A 26,306-nucleotide genomic window follows, 5' to 3' on the forward strand; every position below is an offset into this window, starting at 1 on the left:
AGAGAAACCTCAGACTGACAGACCCGCCCGTTTGTCTGGTGAAGCCAGGGACAAAGTAGCCACGCCCGCTGCAGTGTTTAGAAGCAGAACCTGTCCTGTTTTTGAGGAGAAAAAAATACTGTTTTTGAAGGCTGTAAAAATGCTTTGCGTCCACATTCAGCGGAGGAGCTGGTGTCACACGCGGCATGTTTCAGACTCCACCATATGCGCCGTACATTACAAAATTAGCCTGTTTGCTGCGTGTTCATTTTCATTTCGCACTTGAGAAAATTCAGGGCCAGCATTTCGCTCGGCCTTCTCGTCACCGTCTCTGCGAAGTCTCGCAGCGCCCCGTTGCTGGGAGGGTAAAAGCAGAACCCCGATCCTTGAGAGGAGCGCAGAATCTAATTACATTTGGCTATGAAGAGTGGCTCGGCATCCAAGCTACCGCAGTTCTGCCAGCTTCTTCATATCTGTCACTCCGAGTTATCAGTGATTATCGGTTAAGATGAATAACCGCTGGACGGGGCGACAGCCGTTAGCGAGCGCAAAGCCCCCCCCCTTCTTTACCGGATTACCGTAACGTCTCTTAATGCCAGCCTCCGGCTCACGAGAGAGCAAATAGGGAAATGGAGTGTAATGCGGGCTGACAGTCTGAAAGCGATAGGAATAAAACATCATACGTGGCTCCGCACTTCAGAGATCCCGGAAATAGGCCTCCTGCCACTCACGTCTTTGTGTTTCGTCTGAAGCCGGAACGAAAACAAAAAACGAGGACGTCAGCCTGCTTCTCTGGCTTTAAAGGGGGGAAAACAAGTATTTGAGTAAGGAGCATGATAAGACTTTTTATGCATGTCCCATGAAGGTCCTCTGTATGTGTGTGTGAGAGCGTGTATGTGTCTGCGTATGTGTGAATGTGTGTGCATATGTGTGTGTGTGAGCATACATGTGTGCGCGTGTGTGTGTGTGTGTGAGTGTGACCGAGCATGTATGTGTCTGCATGTGTGTGTGTGTATATGTGTGCGTGTGTGTGTGTGCGTGCGCGTATAGGCAATATTTCCTATCCGTTGTTAGTTTAAATGTGATCCATAATATTGAGTAAATTGCGTTGTCTGCCGGCAGTACCGGTGCAGTTTGGCAGGGATTCAAAGGGAGATGCTTTATTACTACCCCGAGGAAACGTGTCTAAATTACGAGCCCGTTTTTTTCCCCCCTACCCTTTCCCAATCTGAATATGCAGTCAGCACTAAAGGGCCCGTGAAGCCACTCCGTCACTGTCCTCCTTAAGCGGTTAGCGCACAGGTTGCTGGGTTAGCGGTTGTAGCGCTCCTTGAGTGTCTGCTCCCTTAAAGGCTAGTCCCTGGTAGAGCCCCATCTATTAACCGCCTTCTGCACTTAACCAGTGACCCCCCTCCACCCCATATAGAGTGGTTATAAGTGAGGCCTGACTGTACTTTGTGTGTGCGTGTGCATGTGTGTCTGTGTGTGCATGTATGTGTGTGAGTATGTATGTGTGTGTGTGTGTCTGTGTGTGTGCGTTTGCCTTTGAATGCGTGTGTGTGTGTGGCCCTGTATGTGTGAGTTAGTGTGCACGCATGTGCGAGTGTGTGTCTGGCCCTGTATGCGTGAGTTAGTGTGTGTGTGCGCGCGTGTGTGTCTGTGTGTGTGTGTGTGTGTGTGTACGAGTGTGTCTGTGTGTGTGTGTGTGTGTGTGTGTGTGTGTGTGTGTGCGTTTGCCTTTGAATGCGTGTTTGTGTGTGCATGTATGCGTGAGTTAGTGTGTGTGTGTGCGCGTGTGTGTACGAGTGTGTCTGTGTGTGTGTGTGCGTTTGTCTTTGACATTGTGTGGGCCTGCGTCAGGCCGTTCTCTGCTGTATGCGGTGGGGGCCCTGTCAGCAGCTTTGGGTAATGGCTCCGCTGAGCGGATCTGGGAGTGAATGGAGTGAGATGAGGGGGGGAACGGAAGCCGTCGGGCCCTCCTCCCCGCCAGAGCGATGGCCGCCTCCGATGTCACGGGGCCTCTCTCTCTTTCTTTCGGCGTTTCGCCAGCAGGATGACTGATTCCCTTTCTCTTTCCCGGGCGCGTGTGACCGGAGGTGCGCGGGGAGGTGCCCCGAGGAGCCGCCATGGCGCCCAGCCCCGAATGCCCAGGTGTTCGGATCGATACTTCATTAACGCCGCTCCCCAAAGTGGACCGCCTTTTCGGGGGGGGCGCGCCTTTTCTGCTTCGTCTCAAGCCCCGTTTTGAGGGACGGGGGTAATAAGCCGGCGGGAAGAGGGCTGGCCCGGGCTGCCGTCCCCCCCCCTCGACAGGGCGCGGGCGGAACCTTCTGGAACCTTCCGCTCTCCGGCGTTATGAAGAGGCCCTGCTGCCACCCTGGTGCAGCGTTGCAGCGAGGTTAAAGATCCATTGGGCTGGTAAAAGGCCCGGGTCTCGGAGGCGGGCTTTAGAGAGCGGGACCTCGCTGAACTCACTTACCCAGAATGCCGCTGGACCGTGAAGCACCTGTGCTGCCCATGGCCTCTGTACAAACGGCCCTTTTCTCTGATACCCGACTGAATGGTGTGGAATGCAGCCCCAGTTTGAGTGTGTGAGGTGGTGCACAGTGTGGGGGGTTGAAAGGCGAGAGAAAATCTGAAAAGGAGAGAGAGAGAGAGAGAGAGAGAGAGAAATCATTTCTCTCGGTGTTCTCGAAGCTGAGTCACCTGAAGTGCGGTGGTGATACAGAGAGGTGAATTTTTGCCTGGAAGCAAACAGGTTTGTTGTATGTTTTATTTATTTATTTATTTATCTGTTTATTTTTTGATTTCGGTTGCCAGAGAACAGGATTAGCGACTGCTCGGGCAGAGATTCACGAGGCTCGGCGCCTGCGGAGTCGGTGTTCGGTTACACAACGCGCCATGGTTCAACCCAAACCCGTTCGTCGCGAACGCGGCCGCGGGCGACGCGCTCCGTCTGGAGCCGCGTCCTGGCGACGGGTCATCTCCGAGAGCGGTTTAGGGGTCACGCCACGGCGCGTCCCCGAACAGGCGGAGCGAAACGGGCCGCCCGGCTACGCCATAATCGCCAACGCAGTCGTCCTCCTGAGGTCAGCGACTTCTCTCCCCGAGGAGAAGAGGAGGAGGAAGCTCTCTAAGTGAAAGATCCGTTCCGATCCGTCCCGTCCACCTTTGTGGGAAAGCCGCCGACGTCTTTTTCCGCGCGGGCCCCTAACGCTCGCCTGGCGTCCGCCCGCCCACTCCTGCTGAGTCACGCCGCGTTTTAAAGCACCTTCGCGACTGATGTGTTCCGCAGCGGACGCTCCTCAAAGAAAAATGCGGGACACAGTTCCCAAACCCCCCCCCCCCCCCCGTCACCCTGCTCCTGCACATGGTGAGGTCCCTTGAGCGCTCCCTCCTAATTGCGCCGGGACAGAAAGCTGAGCAGAGCCGACGGGCTCCCTCTGCGCTCGCGTACAGCGCATTCATCAGCACCTGCTCTACGGACAGGGAGACGCATCGGGGGCGGCGGCGGCTTCCTGCTGACTCCAGCCCAAGGAGGCAGAAAGCGTGAATAGTGATGAGTCGTCTTCCGAGGACGCCATCTTGCCGTGGCGTTGCGGCTGTGGGGTATGAACGGAAGCCAATTTATCCGGCCAAACCGCTAACAACAGCAACTGCAACCCCCCTAAACCCCCCCCCCCCCCCCCCCCCAGCGGGGAAGAGAAACTCATCGAGCGCTCGCGCCAAGAAAGCAGCGTAAAGCACGCAGACGACGGGGAAGCGGCCGCCTCGTAACTTAGAAACATCGCCTGTGAAGTGCGGCCGACTGCCGCCGTTTGCGGGTGACGAGCCTCGTCGTTTGAAGTCTCGCTGCCGCTTCGAACCCTCGCTCTCATTTTTGACGCGTCCCGTCCCTCGCTTTCGCGGGAAAATAGCCGACGGACGCCGTCTGGCGTCCCGGGCCGACGCCCTCGGAGACGCGGGCGCCGCCAAAAAATTTTTACGGAGGTGCGCTCGCATGCTGATGATCCCACTCCCAGAACCCCCGGCGAATGAAGCGTCTGGCCTGGCGGAGTTTGTAAACGCGCTCCCATCTGCCGTCCTGGCCCGGCTCCACCCCCTGGAAACGGAGCTCTGCTGTCGGCCCGCGAGCGCTGACGGCGCCGTGCAGCCGCGTGGGGGCGGGTGGGGAGGGGGGTGGGGACGGCGGGGAGCGCCCGCGCACGGACGAGCCTCGCTGCGAGGGGTCACGACCCCGTCATCGCGTTTCGCTCTGAGAGGCTAAGTAGGAGCTACGGGCTGGGAGAGACAGAACCCAGCATGTACACCAAGTCTGTCTGTCTGCTTAACCTACCGTGTGCTCACACGTACACACACACACACACACACACACACACGTACACAACACACTACACACGCACACACACAGTACACACACACACACACACGCACGTACACACACACACACACACACACACACACAACACACACACACACACACGCACGTACACACACACACACACACACACACGTACACACACACACACACACACGCACGTACACACACACACACACACACGTACACACACACACACACACGCACGTACACACACACACACACACACACACGTACACACACACACACACACGTACACACACACACACACACACACACACACACACACACACACACACACACACGCAGGTACACACACAGAAGTGCATATAAGCTCACACACACACACCTGCACATAAACACACACACACACCTGCACATAAGCAAACACACACACACAGAAACACACATAAGAACTACGTACATAAGCACGCGCACACACACACAAACACACACACGCACATAGACGCACGCACACGCAAATATTTATTATTAACCAGATCCCTTTAAAAAAGGCTTTTATTTTGTTCCTTAATGGAAGATCAGACATGCGGCGCAGACGCGGGTTTTCAGCAGAAAGGCCCGCGCCTCCATTAGCATTCCGCGGCTGTCTTTCCTTTCCCCCGCCGGGCCGGTGAGCACCGCCCTTGATGTTCGCCGCATCCGGGGCCGCGAGGAAGAGGAAGGACCGGCGAACGCAGCACACGCGGTGCATCTCATTTACCCGTTCGGTATTCCGCGGGCCGGGTCCCCCCCCACCCCCCCCCCCCCCGCCTGCGGCAGGACGTCCCGCGGGGGTTTGCGGAACGAGGCGCGCTCCCCCGTGGCGAGCGGGGAACGCCGGAAGGGGGAGATTTATCACGGGGGGTGGGTGAGAGGGGAACGCGGGGCGTGCGATTCCTAGGCCTGCCCTGTAACTAAGGCCTTCCCCCACCCCCCTCTCCTCCCCCCCTACCTGGTTTTGATTAGAGCACCGCGGCCCTGCTCAGCATGTGATTAATCCTGCCCTGCACCTGGCCGGCAGACCCTGCTCTCTCCCCCCCGTCCCCAGAAATACTGCCCTAATCTCTCTCTCTGTCTCTCTCTTACACACGCACACACACACGTACACACACACATACTCTCACACTATCTCTCTGTCTCTCTCTTACACACGCACACACACCCGTACACACACACATACTCTCACACTATCTCTCTCTGTCTCTCGTTCTCTCTCTCTCTCTCTCTAACACACACACGCACACACCTGTACACACACACATACTCTCACACTATCATTCTCTGTCTCTCGTTCTCTCTCTCTCTCTCTCTCTCTCAAACACTCTGTCTCACACACACGCAAATACTTTCACACTCTATCTCTGTCTCTCTCTTTCTCTCATATTCTTTATTGCTCTTTTTTCTGTCTCACTCTCTCTCACTCACATACACACTAATACTCTTATACTCACATTCTATCTCTCTCTCACTCTCTCTCATTCTCTCTCCTTTCAGATCTCCTTTCATATTTTATATATCTCTCTCTCATGTTCTCTCTTGCTCTCTCTCACTCGTTCACTCACTCATTCCCCCACTCCCCCCCTCCTCAGATGTATCACTTCTTGTTTCCACGTTCATGGCACGGGCATTCTGCCAAGAACAACATATCTGTGTTTATTTCCTTAAGCCCTCTCCAGGAAGCCTACTGTCTCACAGGCACACACACACACACACACGCTGACACACACACACATAGGCTGACACACACACATGCTCACACGCGCTCGCACACACACACACACACACAGGCAGACACACACAGGCTGACACACACACATGCTCATGCACGCTCGCACACTCACACACGGACACAGAGACAGACACACACGCTGACACACACACATGCTCACGCTCGCACACACATACACACAGAGACAGACACACACGCTCACACAGACACACACACATGCTCACACACAGACTCTAACACGCTCACACACGCTCAGACACACACCACACATGCTTACACATGCATGCACACACACACAACACAGAAACGCAGTACAGATTTTCTTCTATCAAATTGGGCATCTGTAGCACGAGCCATGTCTAATGGAACACAATATGAACAATGCCCCGCTATTGTCTCCAGTTTCAGGTTCTCCTGAACAGCCAGAAAACCACAGCTTTTTTTTTTCTTTTTCTTTTTCTTTTTTTTTCTCGTTTTGTTTTCTTTCTGTTGTCCCAGAACATTTCCTCAGCTCACTGGCGCGTCGCCCTGGCAGGTAATATAGGTGGAAATGAGGGAGGCGTGCTTTCATACTTTCTGTCAAAGGACGCGTCCCTGCAGCAGAGAGGCTGGGCTATTCTCCGGCTCGCCTGCAGCAGGCCGAAAGGACCGAGCGGCGGCCAGCGTCCTGAATAATTACCTAATGGCTCCCGCGCCAGCGCCCGTCCGTCACCGTCAGCGGAGAAAGCCTGGCTCCGGGTTCGAGCCGCAGCTCGGCGGCCAAACCCTGCAATTTAGCAATTTACCCAGAGGGCCGGCCGGAGCGCTACTCAATACAGAATACTAAACCCGGGGAAACTTTCCGGTCGGACGTCCCGAGAATTCGTAAATACCCGCGTGTGAAGGCCGCTAGCTCGACGAGCGCGTGGCGCGTTCCACCTGCGGTCTGACTCGGGGGACCCCGAAGCTTTTCAGAGCGCTAAAGGGGTACGTGGCGCCTGACACGCTAGGCAGCGGGCGGAACTCTGGATCTTTTATTCCTTTTTACGGAACATCAGTGGGCTGCTTTTAACAAGTTCTCAGCAGCACCGAAACCGGGGGAAGAATAAAAGAATGTCTTTGGAATTCGGAATGTCCTAATACCGTCTGTCTGGAATGTCTTTGAAGTGTGTACATGTGAAGTCCTTTTAACTCCGCTTTCATGGCTTTGTCGGGTTTGTATAAAGTTTGCAGACCACTTTCATTGCATCGCTGATGCTCCTGAGCAGAGGCCTTCGGTACGGGAGCTGAAAAGGAGACATTCTGGCGAATGCTGGCTCCTTGAGCTACACCTCAGCATTTTAGGGACGTCAAAACATTTCAGAACCCCCGTTCGTTCGATAGCGCAAGCTTTTATATTTGGGGGGGCGACACGAAGAGACGTTCGGACCCCGTTTTCCTAGAGAGGCTACACCCGGCACGACCTTTGCCGACTCGAAGGCGAAGGCTGCCTTTTTTTCTCCGAACGTCGTTGCTTCGTTTAGTCGGCGGATCACCTCCGCTCACAGCCGCGGCCCTCGTTTGACACGCTGTCGCTAACGATGTGGGAACTCTATTAGCGGGAATCATCCGTCAGTAAATGGGCGCTGTGCTGCTGGGAGACGTGCGGAGGGCAGAGGAGGAGAGAGGAGGGCGTCTGATGAAGCGCGGGGGTGGGGGGGGGGGGGGTGTGGGGGGCTCGGAGATGATGCATCCGCCGCCGGTTAGCTGACACGCTAACATCAGTCACCGACCTCTTTTGTGTGGCGGAAATGCATTAAGAGGTGGTCGCTGGAGAGGAGCCTGTTGGGCTTAATCCATTTCCCTGGAGAAATTATAAACAAGGTCCTCTTTAAGAGGCCGCTCATTGTTGTCATAAGAGAGAATTGATAAAAACCGCTTGCTTTTTTGTTGTTGTTTTGTTTTTTTCCCCCCAGTCTGGTATTGTTGTTTGGTACTTTGATTAACATTTTGAGCTATAAGAAAGGGCATTGTGAAAATCAGGTCACAATAGAGGCAGCAAGATTGATCCACTTGGAAGGTGAAAAAAAACAAAAAAATTTGTCCCTGTCATGGCACGATTAACATTCAGCAGCAGCCACCCATAATCTTATTTTCCTTCCCAGTGGAACAGGATACTGGGAGAGGTCCCATAGTCTCAGTACCCTTCCCAGTGGAACAGGATACTGGGAGGGGTTCCATAGTCTCAGTACCCTTCCCAGTGGAACAGGATACTGGGAGGGGTTCCATAGTCTCAGTACCCTTCCCAGTGGAACAGGATACCAGGAGAAAGCTGTTGCCACTTGTGAAATGTATCGGAGAGACCCACAGTCGATGATGTACAGCTTTTTCATTTTTATTTTTAATCTGGCCCATGATCGCACGAATAAGGCTGTCTGCGAGCAGTCATTTTCCACGGCTGCACGTGTCACATCACATCCGCGTTCCCTAATCGCGCCGCGGCTGCGTTTTCGGGGATGAGACCGCGGGCCGGGGCGCAAGGCGGCACATGCCAAACGGCGTGACAGAAACGGCGCTAAGTCGGGCCGCCGCGCAGACGGGAAGAAGTCGCATGGCAACATCAGAGACGCGTAGAAGACGCCATGGATACCATGGAATGGTACACACCTGGCTAATATTCTTCTGTGAGGACATGTTACCCAGGAGAATGAGGACCTCAGAGCAGTTGGAGGACCAGCTGAAGGAGGTCTGAATTCGATTGGAATGGATTTTATTTTTGGGTTAATAAACATACATTGCATAAAATGGAACATGTATTTTTTTAAATTCAGAAGACATGATGCACTTAAAAGCCTAACGGAAAACACTCCGGCTTGCCTCAGTTTTCCGCATAATTAAATATAGACTCCCGAAGTTGGAGGAGTGACACCATTAACCCACGAATCAAGTGAAGAGGAGCATTGATCCAGACGGCTGAAGTCTGCAGCCAGACATGGCGGGTTTGAACCTTGCCCCGGCCGAGGATGACTACTCAGCTCCTGGCTGTCGGGGGCGGCGGCGGACGAAGGGCGTCGAGCGGCGAGTGGTGCTTGATTACGCCGGCCCCTGAGAAGGTGCACTCTGAGAGAGAGAGACGCTCAAATCAAAGCCCGTCTGCCACAGAGCGCGCCAGCTCAGGCTTCAGAGCTCGCTTCACTCAGTCCCGCTTGTGCGTGGGGGTGTGTGTGTGTGTGTGTGTGGCCTTTTGTGTGTGTGCTGTGTGTGTCTGTGTGCGCTTTGTGTGTGTGTGTGGTTATTGAGTGTGCGTGGGGGATGTGTGTGTTTGTACGGTGTGGTGTGCGTGTGGGGTGTGGGTGGGTGTGGTGGGTGGGTGTGCATCTGCCTCTGGGTGTGCGTGGGTGGGTGGGTGGGTGGTTGTGGGGAGGGGGGTATATGTGTGTGTGTGTGTTGGTGGGGGGTGGGTGTCTGTGAAAGTGAGTGTGTGTGTGTGTGCATGCGTGTGCACGTTTGTATGCACTCGTGTGCGCATGTTACAAAAAATGTTTTCCAAGGTTCTCATAATCCCCAGGATTTTGTTAAAATTATTTTTTTTAAATGATTCCCCTCCCCCCTCATAATCTCTCACCCTCATGGGAAATAGCGGGAATGTCAGGTTAATGAAATCTCTGAGAAATAAATTTGAAAGGCAAGCTGAGGACTTCAATAATTCAGCGCTGAAATGCCAAAGAGCAAGAAGCAGCTTGTCAGGAAGAGAAGCTCCATCCCTAATGCAAGACCCTTATTAGCATTCATGAAAGACGTCTATGATTAATGCTGGCCATACAGTCATATCCAAATACTGTAAGTGAGGTGGACTGTGTCATTATATACTGTTACTGGAAAAAGTTTGTGAACCCTTTGGAATTGCCTGGATTTTGGCATTAATTGCATTTTAAATGTGGTCTGAATTTCATTTAAGTCACAATAATAGACAAACACGTTCTGCCTGAACTAATAACGCACAATCGATTGCACTTTTCACGTCTTTATTGAACACACTGTCTGAACATTCACAGTTCAGGCTGGCTAAAGTGTGTGAACCCTCGTGTCTAGTAACTAGAGTGACCTCTTTAGCAGCAATAACCTCCCCCAAATGTTCTCTATAGCTGCCAGTAATGCTTACACAATGGTCAGGTGGAATTTTAGATTCCTCCTTACAGTGCTGCTCCAGTGTTGCTTTCAGGTTTCCTGCATGGACAGCTCTTTTCAGGTCAGGCCTCTTCTCAATTGGGTTAAAGTCTGGACTCTGATTGGCCATTCCAAAACTCCTTGCACTGTCCCACACTGCCATCCTGTATTCGGACATCCCTTTCCCCCCGTAGAACCCGCCACCGCGTTATTAGTCTTCCCAGCATGCCTTGCTCCTGGCGCCCTCTCTCTAGCGGTGATGAATCTGCTTTAACTTTACGCTCAGCGTTCGGTCGGATCTTCGCCGTGACTGAAAGCTCCGCTGTGGATCGGATCACCTGCCGGTGCTTTTTCCCCTCCCCGCCGCTACGCGTGACATTTAGGCTGAAACGAAGCCCCGCGGGGGAGACCTGCGGCCCGCGTCCGTCTCTCTATTCAGGCCTCTGATTCGGAGCCTGCGACTTAAAAGCGCTCGCTCTACACCAACGCTAACGTCGGGCGCCGCGCGTTTCTGTGTACATGGAAGGACGTTTATGGCGTTTTGTAATGTTATAGTCCCACTTTTCCCATTTACTCTGATACAATTTTATGCCATTAGAGCACTAAATGCACTTAGCCAATTCCGCTCACTCTCCTCCTTATGAGGAATAGGAAAACTGGCGAGTTTAAGCTGGCCCCTTTTTCACGCTGTATTTGTGTTTATTCATAGCCCCGTGATTGAATTTATCTCAGGGTTTTTATGCTAATTAAGCGGAACGGCGGCGTGTCATTGGTTCGGCCGGACCAGACCAGCGGCGGCCGTTGTTCGCGGTGTAATCCGTTCGGCGGTCGCTGGGAGTTTGGCCCGGGGAAAGAGGCGGTCTGAGGCTGCCGCGCGCGGATGAAAAGCCTGGCCCCCGGTGGAGGGCTCCCGGCGTTCGGCGATAGCCGAGTATCTGTAGCTACGCAGCCGTGTGGCATAAAGCCCGGTTGCGCCTCTGTTTCATCCTGCTGCAATGTCATCCTAGTCCTGAGAGGTTTGCTGTAGCACCAGTGCCGCGCTATAAATTATGCTACGCCGCATATGTAAGTTACGATTCAGAGGTTGCAAGTTCAGTTCCTAGTCGGGGAACCGCTCTTGTACCCTGAAGCAAGGGACCTAACCCGATTTGCTTCTTTGAATGTAAAGTTCTATAAATTGATAGTGTGTTACAATGTGAGGTTGGTCTAGGTAAAGGTGTATGTAATCTAGGTTGCAGGTTCAAATCCTCGGTGGGGCATTGCTGTCTAGGGACTGGGGTTTGGCCTGAATTACTTCAGATATCCAAGTGGAGCGTCCAGCTCTTTCATGCTTTTCTCTGTACTGTGTTCTCTTCCTCAGTGTAAAGTCTCATGTTGTTTTCCATTCTCTTTTCTCTTCCACAGGGAGCATCCAGGGCGCCACCATCGTGGACGCCCTGGACACGCTGTACATCATGGAGATGTACGAGGAGTTTGACGCCGCCACCGAGTGGGTGGAGAAGAACCTGGACTTCAACGTGGTGAGAATCTACCGTCGTCAGGGTTACTGGGAGATTTAGAGGTTTTCCATTTCAAGGTGCCTTTTTTTCCCACAGTTTCCCCAGCCTCCGGTTTCGGCACAACCCAGCGCCTTTCCGTCCGCTGTGCGGTCCCTCGGGCCGAGCACGCTCAGTGCAGCGTGGTACCGCAGGGTGTGTCTTTCCTGGCTGGCATTACCCCAATCGCATTCCGTGGTTCATTCCTCCCACCGCCATTTACACGCGCTTGGCCATTTGGCGGGGAGGAACGCCGCACTTCGGTGTGTGCGGTCTCCATTACGGCCCGGACCCTAACAGGCGCGCCGTCTGAAGAACGTGCCGGGCGTTACAAATCACCGCGGGAGTCTGGCCAAGAAAGCAAATCACCAAAAAAATAAATAAATAAATTCCAGCAAGTTGCTACAAATATGTTAAATGCATGTTTACAAAACCTGCCGTCGTGCTGATGCAATGCATTACCGCCTGACATAACGGCTTCGGAGTGCAAGCGGTGAATGATGGAGGGAGAAACGTGCGCTGCAGTTAGCAGAACCTGGAGGAGTGATGAAAATACCCACAATCCTCTTCTTTCATCCTCCCCGGTTTACAGAGATCCCGCCCCTGCGCCCATAAGATTATTCATTATTCATTTCCCCTCCGAGACCCCCGCCCCCCCGCCCCCGCCCCCACCCCCGCGCAGAACGCCAGATTTCTCCCGTCCACCCTTCTCGCTTTCTTCGGCGGGAGAGTAAAAATATATTAACGATCAGAAGCCTTAATGAACGGCGCTAACAAACTTTTAATTGAAAGGCTTTTCTTCGCTGCCCTCCAGCAATTCGGAGAATAAAAGCGCTTGCCGAGGCCCCGGCGGATCGCGCATTAGCATTCCGCTCGCCTGCCCGATACCCGGCCCTAATTCAAAGATAAATAAAAACCCCGCTCCTTCCTCCTCTCGCCGCCGCCGCCGCCGCCTCCGCTTCGGAGATGGGCCCTCCCGCTTTTTTTTTTTTTTTTTTCGTTTGACCTCCGTCGCCGTCATATCGCCCCGAGCGAACCCCGGGCCTGATGGGAAGAATACTGAGAGGTTACGCCGGCCCCGCGCTTCGGGAGCCCGGATAAAAACAGCGGCAATAGCAAAACGGCGAGATTTTTCAGCGTTCAACCGAATGCAGTGTTCAAATACTCGCGAACGTGCGTTATAAAGATAATGTGCCCATGAAAGCGGTAATAATGTTTTTTGAAATTATGGACGAAATGGCCTGATATCGTACTTGGCAGGGTTAAAGCTATTTTTTTTATTTTTAAAATTTGGTTTCCTGTCAGGTAACAAAGCGTCCCGCCAGAGCCAAAACAACAGCCCCGAATTTTGGCGGCTCGTTCAGTCTGAAGTGCAGCCAGGCGTATCTACATGCTGCAATACCCAGTGGAAGCCTACCAGCAATTAATTTGATGGGATTTTATTTCTTTATTTTATTTTAACCAATCGTGCAGATGCGTGTTGTGCTGCAGTGACTGAGCTCGTGTGGGTGTTTTGTATTTTGTAGATTTTTTTTTTTTCCGGGCTGCTCTTCTTTGCCAGAATAGTTCTCGTTAGCATTAAAACAGTGGGAGGAGAAAGCGAAATAATTGATTGCATTAATTAGTGAGTAACAGAGCCCAGGTCAGCACATAAATGACTCCTCTTAATGGCTCATTGACCTTCCATTGATCCCTGTGACTGGTCGTACCGTCTGCATTAACCTGGCCTACTCTTATCCAGGCATCTCTCTCTTACATAGGGCGTCACAACGGCGTCTGCTGCTCTGAAGCATTGAGACGAGCTCAGATGCTAGCGTAGAATATTCCGGCGTTGTTTAGCCCTGGTTAACGAGGAAGGCAGTCCTCTGGGGGGGTGGCGGGGGGGTGACGGCTGATTGGCTGTCGACTGCAGACGCAGGTGGCGGGGAGCGGGCGCTTGATCTCAGTCGGTAGTTCATCGACACCTGGAGCACCCGCCGCATTTCTGCTGAATTGCCTCAGACCAAAGAAAATGAATAAAGAAAGAGGAAAATAAAGGAACAAAAACTCCTTCTCCGCTTGTGCGTGCCTATTGAGCGTTCCAGTCACGCTTCTTACATTAGCCTACATTATATTGCAGGCATTTAGCATCTTATCCAGAGGGACTTGCACAACGTTTACATACGATTTACATGGCATCCATAGGATTTACATTGCATCCATTTATACAGCTGGAAACATACCGAAGCAATGCAGGTTAAGCACCTTGCTCAAGGGTGCAACGGCAGTGTCCTACCCGGGAATCGAACCTACGACCTTTAGGTTACAAGTCCGGCTCCTCGCCCATTACGCTACCCTGCCTCCCGTTCTTCACCCAGGCCCGCTGGGGCTGCCGTCTAGCCCTCAGAATAATTAATCATACTTACTCCTATCACAAGCTCTACGACTCACTAAAATGAAATCGAGCATGTTTCTGGATGAAAGCCAGACGGGCCAGTCAGCGCTCAATGGGGTAGTCAGTGCGCTGGGAATTTACAATGGGATGCCACCGCGACCGGCGGCGCTCGCTATTCTCCGGCCTGTCGGCTCAGGCTCATTGTGTAGCGGCTAATCCCGGCAAATGGCTCCGCCTAAAAACCTCGATTATCGAACGCGCCGAGCCTTCGCTCCAGATTAGCGCTTTTTTATCCGTTGCTGTGATGTTTACTTTGCGGCAGGGCTTTTTTGTCTGGAAAAAGGAAACGACACGTCTGGCGTCGCCGCCATTCAACCCGAACGCAAACACTCCCACACGGGGGGACGGGGACGTTTGGGGGCGTGCGCGAATGGAGCGACCGTCACACAAATCGCTGGCATCTGTAATGCTACCGTGAAAATGTGCTGCATGTGTTGTCCGCAGAGGAGGCTCACACCACGGCTAGGCCCTTCTAGCCCTGTGCGCTCCGTTTCAGTACTGAGCTGTGCAGTCGCTCTTACGAGGCTCTGGAGAGCCAGCCGCTCGCCATCGGACCGGACCGGATCGCTGCCGGACGCTGTCGGCCGCGATGAAGCAGCGTGGAATCGACGGGTCTTCCTAAAGGGGGGGTTAACTGGCCAAGGGCTGCGCCTCTGTGTTCGTTTCGTTGGGTCTGTGGTCACAGTGCAGGGCTGTCAGGCCTTGCTTTCAGTGTCCTTTTCTCCTCCGTCTTCAGTACTACAGTTCAATTCTGCCGTTAGCTCCCCCCTTCCCCCTCCCCCCCCCCCCCCCCAGCACTGCTTTACCCAGCGGCCACCGCCACACTGTATCAGTGGCATGACAGTACACATGAATGAGCCGCTGCCATCACTGCTCTTCTTGAGGAATATCCCCTCAGCCCTTCAGTGTCGTGTTAAATCAGGCTGTCCCTGCCTCTCGCTCTTTCTTCCTCACACACACTCTTTCTTTTTCTCCTGTTCTCCCTCCAGCCCTCTCTCCCTCTCGCACACTCTTTCTCTTTCTCCTGTTCTCCCTCCAGCCCTCTCTCCCTCTCGCGCACTCTTTCTCTTTCTCCTGTTCTCCCTTTGCTCTCTCTCCCTCTTGTTCGGTCTTTCTCTTTCTCCTGCTCTCCTTTCGCTCTCTCCCTCTCGCACACTCTTTCTCTTTCTCCTGTTCTCCCTTTGCTCTCTCTCCCTCTTGTTCAGTCTTTCTCTTTCTCCTGCTCTGTTTCTCTATCTTACCACAGAACATATAGTGTTTAAACAAAGGGACTGTAAAAAAAAAAGGCAGGTCTCTTTTTTCTCTCATGTTCTCTCTCTTTCTCTCTCCCTCCCTCTCTCCCTCCCTCCATCCCTCCCCGGAGCGAGGCGTGGTTCGGGCTGCATTGGCGGTGATTTCTGGTTCCCCTGCTCCGGGCTGCGGGGTGTGACTCGGGGCCTCTCTCCCTGATTAAGGCCAGCTGGCGGCGCGGCTTTCCGGGGGCCTTGGGGGCTCGTCCGTCCCGCGCCGGCCTGCGGGGGGGGGGGGGGGCATTCCGCAGGGGTGTCTGTCGGGGGGGAGGGCAGGGTCCGTCTAGCGCCAAGACCCCGCTTTCTTAACCGGGCTGTCACAAGACGGCTCGTAGGCACAGCCCAAATATGCTATAGTCCCCACACTGCAGCGCTGGGCGGCAGGGTAGCATAATGGCTAAGGAGCTGGTCTTGTAACATGAAGGTCACGGGTTCGATTCCTGGGTAGGACACTGCCGTTGTACCCTTGTGCAAGGTACTAAACCTGCTTAATGCTTCAGTGTATATCCAGCTGTATAAATGGATGCAGTGTAAATGCTGTGTAAAAGCTGTGTAAGTCTCTCTGGATAAGGGCGTCTGCTAAATGCCTGTAATGTAATGTAACTGGTATTTAGCCGTGTGCCGACACACTCGCTCTGGCACGGTAAATATTGATGCAGACGTTACGGTCTGTGACATCCGCGCCGAGCGGTGGCGGGGGCGGCGGGGGGGCGGGGGCGGGGGGGGGCTCGTCTGCCCCCGTCTCTTCAGCACCCCGAACCTCACTCCTCGCGCTCAACAGAAGTCATGTCGTCAAGTGCAGCTTCAGTGGCTTGTTTCCTCGTCCTCCTGTTTCAGAAAGAACCAATGTCCTTCTGAGGGAACGAGAAGCACCTGGGGGAAGGCTTGGTTGGATTCTCAGAGCGTTTACAGATCATCCCTTTGTTTGTGCCGAGCAAGACTGACTGTGCATTTAAACGGAACGCTGGAGATTAATTTTAACCCTTTGAAGAGTAGGGTTTTTTTGGGATCTTTTTTTCCCCTGTCTGTGTTCTGGACCTCCACTGTTTTCAGTTACCAGTACTGATTGTTACATCAGCATTAGAATGTTCAGGTAGAATGTTCAGAGCATTCTAATCCCATATTTGTGATCTTACACCTTGAGGGGTTAAGCCACCAGCTAAAGGCAGTTGTGTTATTAGTGTTCCTTTATTAAAATCACAAAGCAAACTTCTGATAATTACTCCCTGAACCGCTGCTGGAGCTAGCATCCAATATGGCCGCAGCCCTCCGTGATCAAGAAAGAGCTGCGGAGCAGGAAGTGGACCGAGTCGCTGCTTCCTGTCTGGGCAGCGGGGAAAGGGTTAGAGGAGAGTCTCTGTGCATCGAGGTCTCTCCAGCTCTCCGTGCGTTAGCTTCCTGCGTTTTGACCAGGAGGACAGGTTTGGCTTTACTTGGGCCATACAGAGGAGGGAGTGGTGTGTTTGTTTCTCTAAAGGGATGTTCAAGTTTTCTCTAGAAGATTCTTCTTCTTGCGTTTTTGGCTTCATGGGGTTAACGCAAAGAGTTTACGAAACTGTAATCAGAACTTGTCATGAAAGTTTATGGTTTTGCAGCAATTTATGAAATACTTTTTAATCGTCCTGTTGTTCTGTTATGCAAATTGTGTCTTAGTGTAATTTGCATACATTCTCTGCTTTGGAGAGCTTAAGTGATAATGCAGACAGTTGGTATTATTTGCCAGGGAATATAATTCTATCTTGGTGGGCCAGTTCACTGGTGGACCAGAGAAAAGAATACTTTTTGTTTCTTTTGGGGGATGGAGGGTGGCGTAATGAGAGGAAAGTTTTAGAGTCTGTTAATTAAAAAAATGGTGGCATTAAGAATTGTGAATGCATAATTCAGCATATACCGAGTCATTTTATTGTGTTAATGTTGGGGTTTTGGTTTTGCTTCTCCCCTGTCTCATGCATATGACATGAAGACATATTTCCATTCTTATTGTAGATTACGGACCTGTAGGGGTACGTTGTAGATGTGAAGGAATTATTCATTCATTTTGCTCCATTACTGCTCAAAAATCAATCTTTTAGGCTTCGTTAGAGGTTCTCTGAACCTGATGTTATCCGCGGTACTGTGGGTGATGTTAAAATATCTGACATTACATCATATTTATTTAGCCCATGTTTTTATGCTGAGTGAATACGGAGTAAGAAAACATAAGTTAATTCAGCACAGGTGACTCCAGAACAAATTTTAGACCAGGTGCAGTGAAATATGTGTGTTCATGAGTTTGATTTGTATTGAAATTAACTTTTAACCGGAGGCTTTGAAGGTAATGGATGACGACACTCCAGAATTTCAGGGAAAATATTTTACGCAGACGTATTAATTATTTATAAAACATAAAAATGAACTTTATTGACCGGAATGTACAAAGCTTGGAGCAGTGACAAAAGGCAAGAGGGGAAAAAAATAGCCCAACATAGCTGCTGCCATCTGGTCATTAAAAATGAACCTAAAGCAAATAATGAAGATCTGTCTGACCTAAAAACTCCGGTGATGCATGAACTGTGTTGCCAGGTGCTCTCGATAATCTTCACCAAAATATTTTTCTAAATCCCCTGTCTTCTGTTGACTCCCATAGATATTTTTAGAAGTTTGTCTCTGCTCTCCAAAACTTCCCTTCTCATTGCCAGTTCTTCCCCTGAAACTTACCTTGTGATAATTTTCAAAAAATCCCTCATTTTTCTGGTGAATTTCCTCTATGTAGCGATCCTGGAACAAGTTCTTTCGGGCTGTCCAGAAACCTCCCAGAATGCTATGGGGCCACGGTCATCGCCCTGCACCGACGGCGCCTCCAAAAAAATAATCATCACAAATTTATTTTGTGCGTTTTTTAACGGATTGTTTGTCCGCTGCTTCCAAAAAAAACTCTCAAAAAATGGATGTTTCAAACTTACCCGAAGGCCCTTCAGTCCTACTCGGATGCTCGACTGAAATGCGGTTTTGAATGTTGCTGCGCTTCTGCATGTACTACGCTTGAGGGAGACAAAAAAAGCCCGCCGTACCACTAAAATTTTTATGGAAATAAAGCAAGTGAATTTTTCAGAGGATCCTGCTGAAAACCCAGGCCGCCGTGTTTGGAGAGAATTACATTTGTCGTAAACGCGGAAGAGGATCCGCGCTGCGTTTCATTAGAGATTACGCTCACCTGGAGAAGGCAGAGGAGTAATGGGCTCTTATTATGATGGAAGACAGTGCCCTCAAGGCTCCCAGCCTTAGCATTGTTTTAAATTTGACCGTTCTGAAAAGCGCTCGAAACCGATTTTGCGGGCAGGCATAACGTTTTATTTTTTTCTCCGTGGCCCGAGATATATATATATATATATTTTTATATACGCACTTAAACTCACTCCCGTTTTTATTAAATTCCACCGCCGAGCTCAGATCCACATCTATTCGCGGTGGACCGTTATTACCTTTGAAGGAGGTGTTTAGGCATGAAACGTGTTCCGTTTCGAAGCTTTTGCACAGACGTGAGGACGAAATTGAATTTGAATTTGAAGCCAGACCGACCCCCCCCCCATCCCCCCTTTCTTTCTGACCAGAAACGGAAGCGTTAATGGTCGTGACTCCAGGGGTGCCATCGAACCCTCTGCGTGGCCCCCGTCCATCCAGAAGAATTAGGCCTCTCTCCGGATTCGTGAATGAACGGCCTCCCGCTGGTCGTTTTCCCCGGTTGGTGGGGACCGCTCGCTGGACGCATCCAGTTGTTCGGTTAACAAGCAAAACAACGATAAAGGATCCTTCTGTGCATCTCTCACGCGGTTCAACGCGTCCGCTTTAAAGGCCTGTGTAATCAACTGTCATTACAGCGCTGACCTCTATCCGTGTTGTTTCACCCAGCTTAACAGCCTCTGGTACGAGCTGTGGACAAATTGCAGGAAAACTCCCCCCCCCACAGCGTTGTTGCCGTTTAGACCAAATTAGCTTATGTGGCTGTTGATGCCGTGGCGACGTCAAGCGTGCCCAAACCGAATATCGGTCAGCTCGTAGGCTCCGTCAATTCCGTGCACGACACCTGCAATTATTTTTAAAAAACAACTGGAAGAAAAAAGAAATGTTTTTGAAACTCTTTTTTTGCTTTGAAGTGCTGAAAGGAAAATTCTGACAGATTTCTATCTCTCTTTTTTTGTGTGTTAGTCTCTCTCTTTTTTTTTTTTCGCCGAAGGGCTTAGCGGTTTTTTGGCGGGTGTAGCCCACAGCGGTGTCTGTCCTCTCCTCCGCGGTGTATCCTGTCCTCCGTTACGTCTTCCAGCGCCGCGGGCGGGTGACTCAGCGCCCGGCAACGCTAATCACCTCTTCTCCTCCTCCTCCTCCTCCTCCCCCTCCCCCTCCTCCTGTTTTCTTCTCCCCACAGAACTCCGAGGTGTCCGTCTTCGAAGTGAACATCCGGTTCGTCGGAGGGCTGCTGTCGGCCTACTATCTCTCGGGCAAAGAGGTGAGTGCTCGCAGGGCTGGGGGGCTGGTGGGGGGGGGGGTGATTTAGGGCTGCAGCAGCCTGCAGAGACTGCATGCGGGGCCCAGACAAGGACAGGCTGTACTGTGCGGGCTGACGAGAGGAACGTGTGCGTGTGCTGACGTGTGGTTGTGTGCATGCGCGCGTGTTGGGTGAGCGAGTGTGTGAGTGTGACGCACACGGAGAAGCAGTGAGAGCTATGGGGATGTATGTACCTTAGAGCAAGTGACTCAGTGTGTGTGTGTGCGTGTGCATGTGTCCGTGCGCATGTGTGCGTGCAGACTCCTGAACCATTCAAAACTGAGCCATTCCAAAGCAAACACACACACACATACCCCTCTGCCCTTAGTAACTCCAAGCAGAAATGTAGAGCAGAGATTTCTGTGATTAACTGTAAAACCCGTATGAATCCACAGGCTTGTACAAATATCAGACTCAGCCAATTATCAGATATCTGCCAATTATGCGGTATTTAGCATATAAAATTCTCTCTGTATAATGCGCTACCAGCACGTCTGCGACCCCCTCCCCCTCGTATTCACTGCTTGCGTCATTTAAACCGTCCGCAGTCACACTTCACAGTCGCAGGACTTATTTTCGATCCGGAAGGTGCCAAACGCAGGGCTGGAGATGATGGGATTGGAGATGTGAAGGAGCTGCCGCTCCCGCTGCCAGTCTCTGAGTGTAAAACGGTCCTTCAGGTAGAGGCGGAAACCGCTAGAAACTTATCAAAGGAGGGTTTTTTGCAAATCTCCACGGAGGCGAATTCCCTCCCCTCAAGGATTTGTGGGAAGCCGTAGCTCTCTCTCAGGGTCTCAAATCCGTGCAGTGGAAGGGCTCAACAGAGTTTGGCTGGTCTGTTCTGAAGCTGAAGGCTTTGTTCAAGGGCTTATTTTTAATAAGTTATTTCATGGTTTTTATTTGTTTTTTTAATCGGAGCGATAAACAAACAAATTGTAACAATTTTAATAGAAATGTTACGTCTGTACTCTAGCATGTTTTAAATGTGCTAACTTGCAAGTTACAACGTACAAAAATAAGGAATTTGACTGCCGAAGGTGCTGAAACACAGGCATCTTCTGAACTGTCCACTGTATCTTGTATATTACATGTATTAAATGTAATAAATATGTTAAATGAAAAACTCACTAGCTGATAGGACTGAAAGAACTAAAAAGCTTCCGCTTGCAAGCGGACTCCATCTTGTCGTCTCCGGGTTAATTAAAGAAGAAGACGGAGAGCAGGAAGAAAGCTGCTTCTGCGGCGTGGCTACTGTTTCTGTGGGTTTCCAGTCATCGCCGGGCGGCGGCTGTCTCAGTCTCATCCAATCGGTGTACAGTACCGCGGAGACCAGGGAAGCAGGCGCCCTCCGTCTGCTTTTTGAACAAGAATAATAGCCTCATCTTATTCATTTGGCTCTGAGAGGTTTTTAATGAATCGTAGAGCTTTCAGAAATGTTCCTCACCCCCCCACCCCTCAGCAGAGAGGGCCACAGCGGCGAGCGCGTGTAGCCGCGCTTCACTCCGCGCTTCACTCGTTCATCACCGGCTGGCAATTACTCCGGGCGAAGTTATCCGATTAAACGTAATCTCCACCCCGGTTACGGCAAAATGGGATGAATGGGTTCGTCCCGGTAATGGGTGTTACTGTAGGAGATGATGACGGCGGCGGCGGCGGCGATGGTGATGATGATGTAATGCTGTAACCCCCTAAAAGCCGCCCGCCGCCGCTGGTTGCGGACGGGACGGATGCGTCGTGGATAACGGAGCGGTCCCGCGGATTTCCCGCGAGCTCGGTCGCTCCATTCATCAGTTTGCGCGGTCGCGTGAGGGAAGCGTCCGCCGGTCGGGTTATGAAAACCCCCCCTCCTTCCCACTAACGAACGCGAAAGCGGCCCGCGAAGAACGAATTAGCGAATTAGCGCCCGCCACCGGCCCAAGTGGCGCTGCACGCCGAATTAGCCGACGTGTTCTCGACGCCGCCCGTTTTCCGAACGGTAAAGCGCGGCGTAGATGCGATCATGGAGATAAACCGCGAAAGCCGCTACCTACAGCCACAGTAACGCAGCGATGCTGAACATGATGTACGGACTTAATTTTCTTCCTTATTTCCTCTTCTTTTTTAATAAGAAGGCAGCATTGTTCCAGTCTGAAGGGTTTTTTTAACGGTTTAGTGAGCCAATCGCTTTTTCCGCTCTGTTTACACATGCAGATTTTTTACATTTCCCAAATCCCCCCTCAGTGATCCTGAGGAGGGGGGAGGACGCGTCCCCCCCTCAGCTTTCAGGAGCGGACGGGGCCGGCGACGGGGGTCGGCCGCTTTAGAGGAAAACGCGGCTGAGTTCGGGGAGAGTCAGAAACGCGCTCGCTTCCCCTGATTTACCGCAGCGCGCGCATCTGCTCGCGAGTCACGCCCGGACATTACCGCCCCGAGATTCGATGGCCTCTTGAAAGAGGCAACAAATGGAGCGTCCGCGCCGGCTTCCCCCCCCCGTCCCCCCCTAATCTTCCCAGATAAACTCGGGCGTACAGCTGTGTCTGAGTGGGTCTAGCTCTCCACAGCCCGGTCCATCCGTGTCCCTTCTCCTCTTTTTATATCTGCCGGGGTTAATGCTGCTTTTCTAGGGGCCGCTGAGGAGGTCTGAAACGATTATGTCGAATTTGAATTCACGCGTCGCTCAGAGTCCTTTTATGGAGCTGAATGTCAACCCCGGTAAATAAGGGTCCGTGCTGGAGAACGCTGGCGCGCGACGGTATGAATACGAATCCGTGACCTTCTCGCTCCGAGCCCGCTTCGCGGCGAAGGAGGCGACGAACGTTGCGACGTCCTCGTGTCGCGATGCCGCGGTCGCATCTTTCTAAGCGCGGTGCGTGTCACCGGAGAGCGGGCGGCGTTGTCGCCGGGCGAAGGTACGAATTGAAACGCGAGGCAGCGACATCGGCGAGGATCGGGCGCGGACTCCCCTCTGACGGCCCTCGCGCTCCCCCGTCGGGCCACCTGTCGGCGCGCCTGTCCCCCCCCCCGGCACGACGGCAAGTTTTTCACTCTCGGGGAAAAAAGCCCTCGGGGAAAAGGAAGGAACCGGAAGCCCGGCTTCAAACGGCTTTCATCCTCTGTGAGAGGAGCGCTCATTGAAGTGAGCTTCAGAACCCCCCCTCCCCCTCTCCTCCACCCCCACCCCTCCCCCCCCGAGGAATAAGGCCGGTCCTAGGGGAGCGCCAGGAGGAGGAGGCCGTCCTTTTCATGCCTGCAGAAAAAGCGGACGTCGGCGGGCGACGCCGGGGGGGGGGGGAGCGCTAAAACCCACAAGCCGCGCGGTTTCTATCGGGCCCCCATCGCAGGCTCCCGGGGCCCCTTTTGGCTGGAGCTCAAAGCGGGGTCGGCCCCCTTTGATGAAATTTTTATCGGCGAAACTGCACGCGGAGCGGGCTGCATTCCAATCCGGCGCCACTACATAAATCCGCAGCGAGGAGGCTCCTTACGGACACCTGTCTGCTCGGGGGGGGGGAGGCGGGGGGCGCCTCACACCACCGCGCAAGGAGACGTTATTTACGACCGCGTCGATTAAAACCAGGGCTGTCCGGACCGAGCAGGCGAGGTCGAGAGTCGGGCTGAACCGCTGAACCGTTTCAAAGTTGCGCTGGAGTGTAGGGCCCACCCCCCCCAAGGTGAGCCTCGGCTGGGGTCCGAGGCCGCTTCCTTCCGCGTGACTATTGAGGGCTTTAACCCGCCCGCTGATTTAGGTCCCCGTTATTTACGCGCGAGCGGGTTCTCATCGCGGCCGAGGCGGCTCGTCCCGTCGCGGCTAAGCGGCCCGGCCCCCGACGCCGCGAATCCATTTCCGGGGGCCGTTAATCACCTCGCGTGACGGACCGGTAGGCCACCGCGTTTCCGGGACAGTCGGTTCTCACCGCCCCGTGCCCTTGGGATTAGGAACGTCACGCCCGGCCTTCACAAACATGTGAATGTGCTTCTGGTGACAGGTGCTTCTGGTAGACCGTGAGGATTTCGGGCCTCTTCTGAAGGTTGGAAGAGTGGTACGTCAGAATTTGTTTTGGGTGCAAGGCCATTAGTGCCCGTGTACAAGATATAATCACGGTGTGTACTTCACATTGTTGCACCTAAATGAGAATCCTTGGCTAGTTAAGTCCACAGTCTCTATCCTGGGGACGGTAATGTCTCTGTACTTGACATTGCACACTAAACCAAGACAAGCTAAGCGTACATCCCCCCAGTGAACCCAGCATCACCGTCTACCAGGGAGAAATCATATGATGACAGAGCATCTATGTGCTGTTCACTCACACAGAAAATCGTGATGTGTAAATGTGTTACTTATGAATATTTAAACGCGGTGATGTGTGTGGGCTTCACGCTTCCAGCGACGCCGGGACAGTGGCAGTAATGAGCCTGGAATATGGGCTGTTTTTAAGACTCTGCTCTGTCTGCCAGTCACCGATACCATCTCTGCCTCCCCTGCTGTTATCGCTCAGGTTATCTCGGCTGCTTGAGCATGTTTTTATGGCCGTGTTTATGTTATTGAGGCTGTTTTTCAGAGCTGTTTGGCTCCAACGATGCTCCTGAGACTGATGGTCTTAAATGCCTGGTGATATAGAGAGGAGCAGCGGTCCGCAGGCCTGGTGATACAGAGAGGAGCGGCGGTCTTCAGGCCTGGTGATCAGCGGTCTTCAGGTCTGGTGATATAGAGAGGAGCGGTGGTGGTCTTCAGGCCTGGTGTTAGAGAGGAGCAGCAGTCTCCAGGTCTGGTGATACAGAGAGGAGCAGTTGTCTTCAGGCCTGGTGATATAGAGAGGAGCAGCCGTCCTCTATAAGACCACTGCTGCTCCTCCCTGTATCATTAGGCCTGAAGACCGCTGTTCCTCTTTATATCACCAAGCCTGAAGACCACCACCGCTCCTCTCTATATCACCAGACCTGAAGACCGCTGATCACCAGGTCCTCTCTGCATCACCAGTCTTCAGGTCTCTAGGCCTTCTCTCCATATCTGTGCCACCATTGGCATGTCTGGCCTGAATTTACCCCACTCGAGAGACGGCAGAGAGGTGGCCCTTTTTCGGAAAGGGTTCAGTAAAAGCCCATTTCAGGCAGCCGACCCCTCTCCGGTCCTCAAAGGGCTTTGCGTTTCTCCGCCTGGCAGACGCCGGCTTTTTAAAAGTGGATCCAGGTGTCCGTGGATAGGAGAGGAGCAGGAGCGTCGTTCATTAAGAGTCCATCAGCAGCGCGTCCGCCGCCGCCGCCGAGCGTTAACCTGGCGCTCTTCCAGCTGGAGGTCAGAGGCCCCGCCCGCACCTCACGCCTCACGCCTCACGCCTCGGCCGAGCTCATTCAGAAACGAGCTCCATTCATATGCATGCGGGCCCTCGGCGGCGCCCGTCCCCTTGTTTGGTTTTGGTTTTGGTGTTTTTTTAACGCTTCTCTCGCTCCGTTTGGGCCGGCGGCCGTGCGGACTGGTCGCGCTTCGCCGACACCGCGGCACGGGCCTTTCCCTTTCTGCGTCCCCGCCACGCTTCATTCATTTTTACGATGAGATTAGCCTCTGTGTGTGTGTGTGTGCGTGCGTGCGTGTGCGTGTGTGGGTATGTGTGTGAGTGCGTGTGCGTGTGTGGGTATGTGTGGGTGTTTTCTTAAACCCAAGTTTAGCCTGTGGGATTCCCCTTTAAGCTAAAATAAATGATAGCAGTCATGGACATTGCTCTTGCCATGTGCAGTGTAGATGGTTTTGAGTTGATAAAGTTGACAGACGTGGGAAGTGCAATACGGGAAACCACGCTGCGCAAACCGTCAAAAAAAACCTGTTTTCATCTCCTCTCCTGGCGTCTGTCGCCTGGCCGTCCCGTGTCGACACGCAGCCGCCTCGGCACGGGGGCGTGTTGGGCGCGTTTGCGCCGCTCACGCTCGGCTGCGTCCCACGCCCTGCCGGGTTGGGGAGGATTTGACCGGCGCCCTGCCCCAATAGCTGCGCCTCTCCCGCCGCAGTCATTACGGATGCTGGACATGACTCCTCGTGTACCCAACGAGCTGTGAGGTTGTGGGTCGGTCTGTCTTACCGCACTGGTGTTCCGTACTGTGTGTGTGTGTGTGTGTTTGGAGCACTGCTGACAGTGTGTCACTGTCCCTGTGTAAACTGCAGTGCCTCTTCAGTCCAAACACTCCCGTCTTAACGGGGCCGGGGCAGGGATAGGTCCCTAATTGGGCACATCTGACTCAGCTATTTTGGCAGGTGTCTCTGTCACCTCCACAGGAGCGGCGGTATCTCCTGCTCCTCCTGTCCCACCGCACCCCCCGCCTCCTGTGAGGTCCTTTAGCAGAGCG

The 26,306-nt window shown here is 52.8% G+C and overlaps 1 protein-coding gene across 1 annotated transcript in view; it reads left to right on the forward strand.

The window, feature by feature from the left end:
• Window positions 1-26,306, forward strand: part of man1a1 (mannosidase, alpha, class 1A, member 1) — a 122,449-nt gene that overhangs the window by 40,859 nt on the left and 55,284 nt on the right. The window contains exons 3-4 of the mRNA XM_064340144.1: window positions 11,619-11,734; window positions 19,875-19,955. Of these exons, the coding sequence (XP_064196214.1) occupies window positions 11,619-11,734; window positions 19,875-19,955 (197 nt within the window). The remainder of the gene's footprint in view (window positions 1-11,618; window positions 11,735-19,874; window positions 19,956-26,306) is intronic.

This window comes from Anguilla rostrata, chromosome 6 (assembly GCF_018555375.3).
Source record: "Anguilla rostrata isolate EN2019 chromosome 6, ASM1855537v3, whole genome shotgun sequence".
NCBI classification, from domain to species: Eukaryota; Metazoa; Chordata; class Actinopteri; order Anguilliformes; family Anguillidae; genus Anguilla; species Anguilla rostrata.